A 13,248-nucleotide genomic window follows, 5' to 3' on the forward strand; every position below is an offset into this window, starting at 1 on the left:
CCCCCCCCCCCCGCCCCCCGCCCCGCCCAGTCATCGCCCTCACCGGCGTCGTAAGGGCTATTTCAGGCTTCCTCGCTCCTCGCTCCTCCCAGTGCGCGTGCGTCGGAACTAGTCGCCTAGCCAATCAGAGTCTACTACGACTCCTCTACGCGCCTGCCGGCGTGGGGCGGGAGCTGCGCTCTGCACATGCGCAGTCCTCCGCAGGCCCTTCCTTCTCGTTGGGCGCCGCCAACATGGTGAGTAGGGTCAGGCGGGAGCTCCGGGCCTCGGGGCCCGGGAGGATCTGCTACCGGGTCGCTCGTGGAGGCGCCGGGTTCCGGGAATCCAGCAGGGGGGCGCGGGAAGGGCGCTGGTGGTGGGAGAGAGCCCGGAGCCGCGGCAGGGCCCGCGGGGTCGGAGCGGATTCTCGGCTCCCAGCGCGTGAGGGGAGGCCGGGGCCGCGGACGGGGCGTAGGGCGCCTGCGCCGGGACGAGCTGCGCCTGCGCCGGGGTGGCCGAGCCTCGGTCTGCCTCCGCTCTCGGGCCACGCGGGCCCGGGGCCGGGAGAGACCGCCGGGCTCTGGCCGAGGGCCAAAGCGGGACCCGCGGTGTGGGCGCTCCTTCCGCCCCTGCTCAGTGTCAGTCACGATGCCAGAAAGGTTCCCGATAGTCGTGACCTCGAGCCCGGCGTCCTGGGGTCATCTCCAACCCCGACAGGCCCGGGCTGGATCGGAGGGGCCTCGGAGGACTCCCCCTTCCACCCTCGGCTCCCCACGGAGAGAACTCGGAGCCCCTGAGCTTCGGGAACTTGGCCGAGGGCCCTGGGGTGGGGGGGGTCCTCCTGTCGGGCCCCAGCCCAGGCCTCCTTCCGCTGCCCCTGCAGTGCTCTCTGGGAGCTTTCCCGGGGGCCGGAAGGCCCCGAGACTGAGGCGCACGGGAGGCTTGCCGAGGGAAAGCTGGCGAGTTCCAGGTGGGGGCCCTTTGGCCACGCAGGCCCGGCCCCCCGCCCTGGCTGCCCTAACGCTTGCTGAGCCTGGCTCTTGGTGGCGGCCGCTGCCTCGCTTTAAGTCGGTTTGGTTGTTCACTTGGCAGCAGTGCTGATGGCGTTTCCCCCTTGCAGGTGTTCAAGCGCTACGTGGAAATCGGCCGCGTGGCCTACATCTCCTTCGGGCCCCACGCCGGCAAGCTGGTGGCCATCGTGGACGTTATTGATCAGAACAGGGTAGGTTTGAGTGTGTTCAGCACGGCCCGGTGTCAGCCGCTGATGACCCTGTGCCCTTTAAGGCGTGCTCACTCACGTTGGGGTGTCACCCCGACAGCACTCACAGTCTAGGTTGCCTTATAACGCCTTTTGTTCCCCAAAAGTGCCAAAGTTCCCTTCATGAAAGTCGGGTCATCGTTAGGTATAGCCTACTCTGGGCCAGGTACCGTGCTAAGCATTGGGGTAGGAGAAACGCAAGAAGTCTGCCTTCCAGGAGCTCGTGCTCTAGTCAGGGAGACAGCATGCAAACACACCTGTGTACAAACTATGGAACCTCACACAAACTGGAGATAATAGTCAACAAAAGGTGCTCGTTTTAATAGACACCTGGATCATACACATCTGGGAGAAGGGATGTTTTTTGGGACTTTTAAAGCAAGTTGGGGAAGGCAGGAGGCAGAGATGAGTGAGAATTCCAGGCATGAGAGGGTAACCAGTGAAAATATCCAGTCAGGAGATAAGCAAAGAGGCCAGTGTCAATGGATCAGAACATGTAGGGGGCTTTACAGTGTAAAAGGACTGAGGAGGGGGGTGGGTTAGGAAGGATTTTATATTTGTTCCTACAGGTAATGGGGGGAACTGGAGTTTATCAGGAGGAAGGCAATGACCTGGTCAGAACTACTTGTGAAGATGAGTTTAACAGCCAAGTGGAGGATGGATTGGAGTGGGAAGAGACTTGAGGCGGGCAAGACCCCCACCCCAAGAGCTGTTTGAATAGTCCAGGAGTGAGCTGATTTGAGAGGTGTTTCAAAGGTAGAATCAGCAGGACTTGGTAACTCATTGGATCTGAGAGAGGAAGGAGTTGATGACGCCTGGATGACCGAGAGGTTGATGGTACCCTGCACAGTAATATGAAGGGGGGCGGGGTTTGGGAAGTGATAACGGGAGTTAAATTGTAGACATGCTGAGATTAAGATGCCTGCAGGACATCCAGGTTGAAGTAGCTTATGAGTAGTTAGAGCTTGGAGGTTGAAAGAGATGTCAGAACTCAGATAAGTAGATGTGAGAATTCCCAGAATAGGGAGAATTGAATCCATGGGAGCTGATGAAATCAGTAGGTGAAATAGTGTAGAGGGAGAAGAAGACCCAGGACAGACTATTGAAGGACACTTAGGGTTAGTCAGCTTGACCTAGATGAAGATAGAGCAAATGAGCCTGAGAAGGAATGGTCAGTTGGGGGGGGGGAGGGAGCGATTTCAGAAGGGTAATTGACATGGTTGAAAGCTGTAGAGAGGTGAAGAATTCAGAGGGTTGAGAAAAAGTAATTAGATTGGGCCAGTTGGGTGATTTTAGGAGTTGGAAGCCAAATTTGAGCCTTCAGAAGAGGGAAAACGGAGACACTATAGGTGACCTCAGGTTTAGTCACCAAAGGAAAGAGACATGGGAGGTAGCTACTGAGGGGGGTATCTGGGAATGTAGGCAGTAGGGAAGCTGCCAGGAGATGGGGAAAGATGGAAGATAAGGGGAAATAGGAGTGATGGAGGGAGCAGTCAGCTGGAGGATCTGGGATGGGATCCTGTGTGTGCAGGTAGGTTCAGGAGTGATGGAACACTGATTTGTGGCTTCATCTTAGCATTGCCAGAGCACTGTTTTTTATCCATAGTTGTACAATACATAGAACTTTAACTGGGCATCTTTGATTCTTGTGCCTCTGGAAAGAAGCAGGCTCAGAGAGGGTAAAAGGGAGGTACCCAAAGTCAGACACACAGCTTGTGAACCTGATTTAGGACTAGAATTGAGGTCTATACCATACTGTGCACTTTTCTTAGGATTTCTCAACAGCATTCATAACCACCCAGTGTTACTTTGGAGAGATGGTAATCAGCAAATACGACTTTATTGTGTTGGATACTATAGGAAATACACAGAAGGTTATACGTTTTTAACACTTTATCATGTGTCATAATTTATCTCATTTAATCCTCACAACTAATCCTCTGAGGCAGGCACTATTATTATCTTCATTTTTTCAGGGAACTGAGGCTGATGGAGGATAAATGACTTGCCCGGGGTAGTACACATTGTCTGAGGCAAGATTTGAATATCATGACCCCAAATCTGACACCATCTCCTATACTGTACAACAGAGCTGAGGACAACTTCAGGTGCCACAGAGTTTGAATTATAAGGCCCACAATTTAGTCCATTCTTAATCATTCAGTATTTGTATGTCTCCCTGGCACAAGGCAGGGAGGATGCAAAGGTAAATGAGACTTTGCATCTAGTGAAGAAATCATACACAAAACCATACTTTGAAGTAGAATACAAGTCCATAAAAGAGGTGGCAAATCACATCCATCCATCCTCATCTGACTGACTTACCATGTTATTACCTTTATCTCCTCTCACCTCTGTTTTTTATAAAAACAGGTCTTACCAGGTCACTTCAATACTCACAAATCTTCCTGTTTCATTTAGGACAGAAACAGTCTGGAAATTAATGCCTCTACAATGCCACCTTTCTAGCTTTATTTCATATTACTTTCATCACTTCTCAACTTAGCCCTCTGTCTCCCACCACATTTCCATGCCTTTAGGCATCTCATTTCTGTGAAAATCTCCAAGAACATCAACTCCCAGGGTACATATCATCTCCTTAAGCCTCCTTGGTTCCCCCAACCAAGTGTTTTCTCCTTTGGATTCTCCTGGAACACTCTGAAAGGATACTTTGCTGTCATCACCCCAATTTTGTATCATGGATCTGTCTAGCAGATTAGAAGATCTTTGACAGTGGAGGCTGTCATTTAAAACATTTCTGTTCCAGCACTTAGGAATGATTTTTGTGTAATAAGTATTCATCTGTGACATGGAGATAATAGCATCTGCATCAAAGGGTTATTGTGAGGACCAAATAAAGTAAGTGTAAAATGCCTGGCACATAGTGCTATATAAATATTAGCTGGGTTTCTAATTTTTGGCTTGTGAAATAATAGAAAGTAAGTAGTATTTTTCCCAATCTAGAAAAGGAAATTTTAAGAATAGGATTTCTTTTTCACTTTACCATGCGTTGTGATTTTGTAGGGGTGGTATTAACATTGTAATTATGTCAGACTTTGGCCAATGCTGCAGTTAGTGAGCATTCCTTGACTACACTTGAGCTGCCAGTTGGGGGATTTGAAGTGTGAATTGTCCAGCATAATCTGACTTGACTGTGCTTGGAAGCTCATCGTGGTACCCGCTGGCCTTTTAAATGCTCTCAGTGAATTTAAAGTCTTGATGTTTCTGACTCAGTGAATGTTGAGTGCCCGCTGTGGAAAATACAGAAGAAATGGAAGTTATGGTTCTGTGCTTGTGGTTATAAGTTGGGATGTATTTCCTGTTCTTTGTGGAGCGCTATATGGAAAATGAGCACTTTTCATTAGACCCATAGTTTGAGAGCTTGGACCTCTGGTTTTCCCCTGACATTCCTCTGCCTGTTGGTGCTGGTACTGAAGGAGGACTGGACATGTCCTTGTCTGTTTTAGGCTTTAGTTGATGGCCCGTGCAGTGGTGTGAGGAGGCAAGCCATGCCATTTAAGTGCATGCAGCTTACAGACTTCGTGCTCAAGTTCCCACACAGGTAACTTTTTCTTTTGGTTGTTTAAACAGTATTTGTCCATTCCTTCAGTGGAACATGGAAAAATTTGTTTTTCTCTTCCGCACTAATTCTTTTAAACTGTACGTATGTAACTTAGTCGTAACGTCTTAGGATTTAATAATACAAATGGTAATGTTTGTTTTTAGATTTTTCTTTTGCCACTGTAACTCTAGTGTGTTGGGTTCCTTTTCTTAGCTATGTGCTGGTATTTACTCAGACTTTCTGAACGCTACCCCAAAACATTAAGGAAGTACATGTGGTGATTATTTGGGCTCCAGGAGATTGCTGTCTTGACTGGATGCCCTGGCCAGACTCCAGTGCCTCTTTATCAATTATATTTCTCCATGTGACAGCTTTACCCAAAGCAGCTGGCCTGGTGCAGCAGGTACAGTGCTGCACACCCTTGGGAAGGGTCTTCAGACCTTCAGTAACAAAACCCGAATGAATTCCTGTCCGCTGGGCAGTCCACTGCTTTAGGAGTTTCACTGTTCCTGGCCAGGATTCTTCATAGGATTATAGGTGCTTTAGTGAGGTCATTGTAGGATGGTCTTTCAATTTATAGTTGAGGAAACTGGGGCTGGAAGAGGGAGAATGACTTGCCTAGGGACACACAGCTGACGAACAGCCATGACTGAGTTCAGACTCACGTGTCCAGACCCAGGTCTCCTTTTTCCTAGGCTTGGCTCGTGTCTTTGAATGGTCATTTTTCTTGAGTTTTGCCTGAACAACAGCTCACCTTTTTCCTTTTGCTTGTGTGTCTAGGTCAGAAGACAGCATTTCATTTCCTTTTCAGCATTTCACTGATGAGAGTTGGCTATGCTACCCAAATGTGTAATGCTCATCTGGGTGCTTCACTGAGAAGACCCTTAAGATATAGCCATAGCCCTGATTTTAGCTTGGTCAGAAGTCCCAGGCCATGTTGCCATTTGTCAGCTGGCTCATCAAACCCTTTTAGCCAGTGTGACACTGTGCTAGGCATAGGGGATACAAAGCTAGTGAAGGTGCTTATTGAACAATTAGAGGATGTGGGTGAGAACTTTGTCATCACCTTCTAGGTTTGGCCCTGAGGAACCTGCTCATGGGCATTGCTAGAAGTCACATCTCCTCTGAGCAGGCAGGGCTTCCTCAAGGACCAGAAGAGTATTCTGGGGTTTGTTTTTAAGTTCACTCTCATGATTCCTAGCTTTGCTGTATAAAATGATACTTAATCAATTGTGGAGTGACTAAGCTAGCATGAAGAACATATTAGCTAGCCTGAAGTCAGTTTTTAAGAACACCTCTTGCAAAGAGCTGTGCAGCATCAAGGCTGGTAATAGTTTAATGTCAGTTTCACAAATCTGGAATGTTGGCTAATTTTGTTTTGTCTCTAGTGCTCGTCAGAAGTATGTCCGGGCTGCTTGGGAGAAAGAGAAGATCAACACGAAGTGGAAAGCCACAAGATGGGCCAAGAAGATCGAAGCCAGAGCAAGGGTATTGATGGGACATCAGGTGGGATGCTGAAAGTGCTCTTGTAATGGTTAGAAGTGCAGAAAAATTAATTTTTGTTTTCTCAACAGAAAGCTAAGATGACAGATTTTGACCGTTACAAAGTCATGAAGGCCAAGAAAATGGTAAGCAACAAGTTTTTATGTTCTTAAAGTGTAGCTTTGTCAGGGATGTCAGTGCCTTGTTCAAGGGTGGTATAGTTCAGAGGGAGGGGCTCTAGAAATGGCCAGTCTTGTGGTTGCTTCATCTGAAAAGGATGAGGGAACAGAGGTTAGTGGTTGGCCATTTGATGTTCAGTATTTTAATGTGCTCTGAGGGTCTTCCCCCTTATCCTAAGTAAAGCTTGTCTAAGGAGCCAGGCTACCTGATCTTCACAGATTGGGGTACCATGTTGTTGAATTGCACATTTATTAGTCCCTGTTGGGTCAGTGACCATGTATCATTCTGTAAAAAGACTATATGTACATGATAACAGATTTATTCCAAGAATTTCTTTTCTCAAATACCTATTATTCACATTTCTTATAATTCAGTAACATTCTTTCTTGTAATGACCTTGGAGAGCTCAACTGCTGCTTGAAGTAAGTGCACCCTTAGTTGGGATTTAAACTTTTTCCCCCTTGATTGTGTTCACATCCTGACTCCAGAATTGATTACCTGGTATAGTCTGCTGGAATCAACAGTCAGGACTTACAGGATTGTTCCTATTCACTTAGGGTTGATGAGCCAAGGATATTTGGGTGTGTCAGTGGGGGCTCAGCAAATATTGATTAAGCAGGTAATTTCCATCATGTTGTTAAACTATTTCAGAGAAACAGAATTATCAAGCATGAAGTGAAGAAGCTCCAGAAGGCATCTACCCAGAAGGGGTCCCCTAAGAAGGGAGCTGCCCAGAAGGCACTGGCTGCAAAGGTCTCCGCCAAGAAGGTCCCCTCAAAGAAGGCTGAGGGTCAGAAGGCAGCCCCTGGCCAGAAGGGGCAGAAAGCCTCGGGGCAGAAAGCCTCCGGCCAGAAAGCCCCAGCCAAGAAGGGACCTGCTCAGAAAGCACCTGCCCAGAAAGGAGCTGCCCAGAAAGCAGCTGCTCCAAAGGCCAAAAAATAAGAGGCTGCCAGAAATCAAATAAAGTTTTGGTACACACCTAGTGTCTGGATGGTTCTTTGTTGAGTGTACAGAGCCAGTGTTTGTTAGACTCGTTCAGATCACAGCTTTGCCATTCAACACCTGTGTGACCCTGGGCAGGTAACTACTCTGGCCTAGTTGCCTCATCCCTAAATCAGGATGCTTCTAGCTCTGAAGTTAAGATCTTCGCTCGTCTGACAGAGCACAGACTAGAATTCATGCAGGTGTGCTTTCATCCTGAGTAGGGCTGATTGGAGGTGGCTGGACAGATGGCTTAGGTTCTTGGCATTGCTGAGGTTTTACTAGAGCAACGCAAAGAAAAGCAAGATGTGCTGTTTGGTGATGCAGGTGTGTTAGTGCCTTGTTTTCACGTTTGAGATAGTTAAAGTGGGAGATTTGGATAAGTTAAGTTTAAAGAATAACCTGTTCAGAGTGTCCAGTTATGATGGACTGTCTCTTAAAGTCCCCTTCAGACAGTCAGATCTTTTAATATTAATTACCTAGTATATACTCCTCTGGTGCAGTGGATAGAGCGCCTGGTCTGGAGTCAGGAAGACAGATGAGTCCAAATCTGGAGTCAGGCTCTAGCTGGGTGACTCCGGGCAAGCCACCCTATTTGCCTCAGTTTCCTCATCTATAAAATGAGCTGGAGAAGGAAATGGCAAACCACTCTAGTATCTGCCAAGAAAATCGAGAGAAGGGCCTTGGAGAGTGTCATGTTACTGAACATTGCTCGTCATAGGACAGAAGCCCCCATTGGGTACACAGACAAAAATCCCTGCTATTCTGACGTGTGCAAATACATACAGATGAGTGGGTCCGGTGTTCGACAAAAACATTTTGAAAGCAGTAACATTGAGATCTACAGAGGTCTGCACTTGGAGTTGGCATTTGAGCTGTTGTGGAGAAGGCAAGGGATTTTAGGAGAGTGGACTAGTAGTGGCAGTTAGGAACGTGTTCCAGGTAGTGGAGACCAATAAAGAGACTATTAGAATCTAAGACTAGGTATTGATGGTTGGAGAGCAGAGGTGTCGGAACTTTCTGTAAACCAGATGTGACCAGAGTCAGATTGAAATTAAGTAGAAAATGCTTAACAATTAATATGTGACATGTTGAGTTGGCTCTGACCCCATTTGAGGTTTTCTTGGCAGATACCGGAGTGGTTTGCCATTTCCTTCTCCAGCTGATTTTACAGATGAGTAACCTGAGGCAAACAGTGAAGTGACTTGCCCAGGTTACAGCTAGGAAGTGTCTGAGGTCAGATTTGAACTCCAGATGAGTCTCCTGCCCTCAGGCCTGGTGTTGTGCACTATGGCGCCACCTAGCTGACTCAGGCACTGTTGGATGCCTGCAGGAGCTCATGAGATGAAACTGGGTTCATACTCTAATTAGGGAGAGGTAAGAAGGTGCACAGAATATACATTAAGAGAATGAATCCAAAGTAGTAGTTCAAGGAGGCCTCCAGCAGTAGAAGCAATGAGATAAAGCTTCTGGTAGGAGGTGTTGTTAACATGTAGGAAGGTGGGGACAAGGAGGAAGTACCTTCTAGTTAAAGTAGGTGGTTCTTGAAAAGGCCTGAAGACCAAGTAGGAAGGAAGGCTGATTGGGGACAATCCCAGAGTGTGGGAAGGAAAATGACAAAGAGCTGGAAAGACCTGGGTAAGGTTGTAATGGAAATGTGAATTTTATTCTGGGAGCAATAGAAAGCCCCGGGTGTTGATGGTACGGGAAATGACATGGTCAGATCTGTACTCATTTTCTTAGCACTGTGGCATTTCATTACATGCATGGCCCCCAGTTTGTTTAGTTACTGCCCAATCACTGGACATCAAGTACAATTTGTTTACAGCTCTTCACGACTACCAGAAGTGCTGTGTGAATATTTTGGTTTGGGTGAAAGCTTTCTTTTTGCCAATGACTTGTTTATCATAACCTTGTCGTCTCTTGGGTTTCTGTCCTGGGCTCTCTTCTATACTACCTGGTGATTTCACTTCAACTGTCATGGATTTAATGACCATCTCTATGCTGACCGTTCTCAAAGATACTTTTCCATCCCAGCCTCTAAACTGACCTCCCGTTTCCCATTTCCTTGCCACCTTTTGGACTTTTTAAATTGAATACCCAGTAGACATCTTAAACTCAGTATGTCCAAAACAATTCATTCTCTTTCCACCTAAACCCTCCCCTTCTACCATCCCTGTAACTGTAAAGGGCACCACCATCCCCCCAGGCCCTCAGGCTCACAACCTAGCAATCATCCTGGACTTCTCAATTTCTCTCATATTGCCATATCCGGTATGGTACCAATACCTGCCCATGTCACCTGTGCAGCATCTCTAGGTTACACCCCCTTCTCTGATATGGCCCCCACTCCAGTGTAGGCCTTCATCCCCTAGATTATTACAACAGCGCTAGTGAGGGGGTCTGCCTAAACAAAGTATCCCCACTCCAACCCATCCTCCATTCAGCCACTAGTGATTTTCCTAAAGCACAAGTGATCACGTCACTCACTGCACGCAATAAACTCCAGTTACTCCCAACTTCCCATCTACCTCCTAATTTCCCTGGCTTCCGTTAAGGTCCAACTAAAATCCCACATCCCACAGAAAGCCTTTCTCAATGCCTTTTAATTCTAGTATCTACGCTCTCTTATTTACTATCTTTTCTGCATGTAGCTTTTCAATACGTTTGTTTGCTTGTTGTCTCCCCCGGTAGATTGCGAACCCCTTGAAGGCAGGCTGTCTTTTGTCTTTTTTTGTATTCCTAGACAGTACGATGTGTCTGGCACATAGGTGCTTAATCCATATTTATTGATTCTCATCTTGTGGCTGTGAAGTGAAGCCGCAGATTCATCTTTTTTTTTTTTTTTTAAATTTTTTTATTTTTTTAATGTTTAACAATCACTGCCATACAATTGCGATTTTATCCCTCCCCACCCACCCCCCACTACCTCCCTCCCTCCCCACGACTGCATACAATTCTGTATAGATTCTACATATACTTTCCTATTGAGTATATTTTCACTATAGTCATGCTATGTAGTCAGACTAAGATAAATGAAAGAATCCGTATAACAAATCAGAACATGATACACAAACAGATACACATACACAAACATGATCTGCTACATTATGTGAGTGACTTCCATATTTCTCTCTCTGAGTGTGGAAGGCATTTTGCCTTGAGGTCCACCATTGGGATTTTTTTTTTTTTCAGAAGTTCTTGTGTTATTACAAAAATCTAAGTCTACCAGAAAAAGCTCTCACACACTGTGGTTGTTGCTGTGCATAAAGTTCTCCTGGTTCTGCTCCTTTCACTCAGCATCAGGTCATATAAGTCCTTCCAGGCCTCTCTGAAGTCTTCTTGTTCATCATTTCTTATGGCACAATAGTACTCCATTACATTCATATACCATAATTTATTCAGCCATTCCCCAATTGATGGACATCCCCTTGACTTCCAGTTTTTGGCAACTACATAGAGTGCTGCTATAAATATTTTTGTACATGTGGGACCCTTTCCCATTTTTATGATCTCTTGGGGATATAGTCCTAGTAGCGATATTGCTGGGTCAAAGGGTATGCACATTTTTGTAGCCCTTTGGGCATAGTTCCAAATTGCTCTCCAGAATGGTTGGATGCGCTCACAGCTCCACCAACAATGAATTAGTGTTCCAACTCTCCCACATCCTCTCCAGCATTTATCATTTTCTTGTTCTGTCATGTTTGCCAATCTTATAGGTGTGATGTGGTACCTCAGAGTTGTTTTGATTTGCATCTCTCTAACCAATAGTGATTTAGAGCATTTTTTCATATGATTATAGATAGCTTTAATTTCTTCCTCTGAAAATTGCCTGTTCATATCCTTTGACCATTTATCAATTGGGGAATGACTTGTATGATTATACATTTGGGTCAGTTCTCTATATATATTCTAGAAATGAGGCCTTTATCCCCGAGCTTAGCTGTGAAAATTTTTTCCCAATTTACTACATCCCTCCGGATTTTGGTTGCATTGGGTTTGGTTGTGCAAAAACTTCTCAGTTTAATGTACTCAAAGTTATCCATTTTGCATTTCATAATGCATTCTATCTCTCCTTTAGTAAAGAATTCTTCCCTTCTCCATAGATCTGATAAATACACTATTCCTTGCTTCTCCAGTTTATTCATGGTATCAATCTTTATACCTAAATCATGTACCCATTTGGACTTTATTCTTGTGTACGGTGTCAGGTATGGGTCTATGCCTAATTTCCGCCACACTGTTATCCAGTTTTCCCAGCAATTTTTGTCAAACAATGAGTTCTTATCCCAGAAGCTGGGGTCCTTGGGTTTATCAAACAGAAGGTTGCTATATTCCTTGCCTACTGCATCTTGAGTGCCAAGTCTATTCCACTTGTCTACCTCTCTGTTTCTTAGCCAATACCAAGTGGTTTTGATAATTGCTGCTTTATAGTACAGTTTAAGGTCTGGTAGCGCTAGGCCACCTTCCCAAGCATTTCTTTTCATTAGTCCCTTTGATATTCTGGACCTTTTGTTTTTCCAAATGAATTTTGATATTATTTTATCCAGCTCTAGAAAGTAATTGTCTGATAGTTTAATTGGTATGGCACTAAATAAGTATATTAATTTGGGTAGAATTGTCATTTTTATTATATTAGCACGGCCTACCCATGAGCAACTAATGTTTTTCCACTTACTTAAATCTGAGTTTATTTGTGCAAAAAGTGTCTTGTAATTATGTTCATATAGTCCCTGGGTTTGTTTTGGCAGGTAGACTCCTAAGTATTTTATACTGTCTACCCTAACTTTAAATGGGATTTCTCTTTCTATCTCTTGCTGTTGAACTTTGTTGCTAATATATAGGAATGCAGAGGATTTGTGTGGGTTTATTTTGTACCCTGCAACTTTGCCAAAGTTGTTTATTAATTCAAGTAATTTTTTACTTGAATCTCTGGGATTCTCTAGGTAAATCATCATATCATCTGCAAAGAGTGATAACTTAGTTTCTTCTTTGGCTATTCTAATTCCTTGAATATCTTTATCTTGTCTAATTGCTACAGCTAACATTTCTAGTACCATATTGAATAATAGTGGTGATAATGGACAACCTTGTTTCACCCCTGATCTTATTGGGAATGCATCTAGCTTATCCCCATTGCATATAATGCTTGCTGAAGGTTTTAGATAGATACTGCTTATTATTTTATGGAAAGTTCCCTTTATTCCTACGTTCTCCAATGTTTTTAGTAGGAATGGATGTTGTATTTTGTCAAAAGCTTTTTCTGCATCTATTGAGATAATCATGTGGTTTTTGTTAGCTTTGTTGTTGATGTGATCGATAATGCTAATAGTTTTCCTAATATTGAACCAGCCCTGTAGTCCTGGTATGAATCCTACCTGATCATAATGTATTAATCTCGTGATAAGATGCTGTATTCGTTTTGCTAAAATCTTATTTAAAATTTTTGCATCTATATTCATTAGGGAAATTGGTCTATAATTTTCTTTCTCTGTTTTGTCTCTTCCTGGTTTGGGTATCAAAACCATATTTGTATCATAGAAAGAATTTGGGAGGACTCCTTCTTCCCCAATTTTCAAGAATAGTGTATGTAGTATTGGAATTAACTGTTCTTTAAATGTTTGATAGAATTCACTTGTGAATCCATCTGGCCCTGGAGATTTTTTCCTAGGGAGTTCATTGATGGCTTGTTCAATTTCTTTTTCTGAGATGGGGTTGTTTAAGTATTCAACTTCCTCTTCTGTTAATCTGGGCAATTTGTATTTTTTAAAATATTCATCCATCTCGTTTAGATTGTCGAATTGGT

General features: G+C 44.7%; 1 protein-coding gene across 1 annotated transcript; it reads left to right on the forward strand.

Annotated features, from left to right (window-relative positions):
- The first annotated feature begins 34 nt into the window (after window positions 1-34).
- RPL14 (ribosomal protein L14) lies at window positions 35-7,439 on the forward strand. The gene is made up of 6 exons (XM_072651075.1): window positions 35-236; window positions 1,100-1,201; window positions 4,705-4,799; window positions 6,188-6,287; window positions 6,374-6,427; window positions 7,113-7,439. The coding sequence occupies exons 1-6, from the start codon at window positions 234-236 to the stop codon at window positions 7,401-7,403; spliced, it is 645 nt and encodes a 214-aa protein (XP_072507176.1). The 5' UTR covers window positions 35-233; the 3' UTR covers window positions 7,404-7,439.
- The last annotated feature ends 5,809 nt before the right edge of the window (window positions 7,440-13,248 follow it).

The sequence above is a fragment of the Notamacropus eugenii genome, chromosome 3, assembly GCF_028372415.1.
Source record: "Notamacropus eugenii isolate mMacEug1 chromosome 3, mMacEug1.pri_v2, whole genome shotgun sequence".
In the NCBI taxonomy this organism is placed as follows: Eukaryota; Metazoa; Chordata; class Mammalia; order Diprotodontia; family Macropodidae; genus Notamacropus; species Notamacropus eugenii.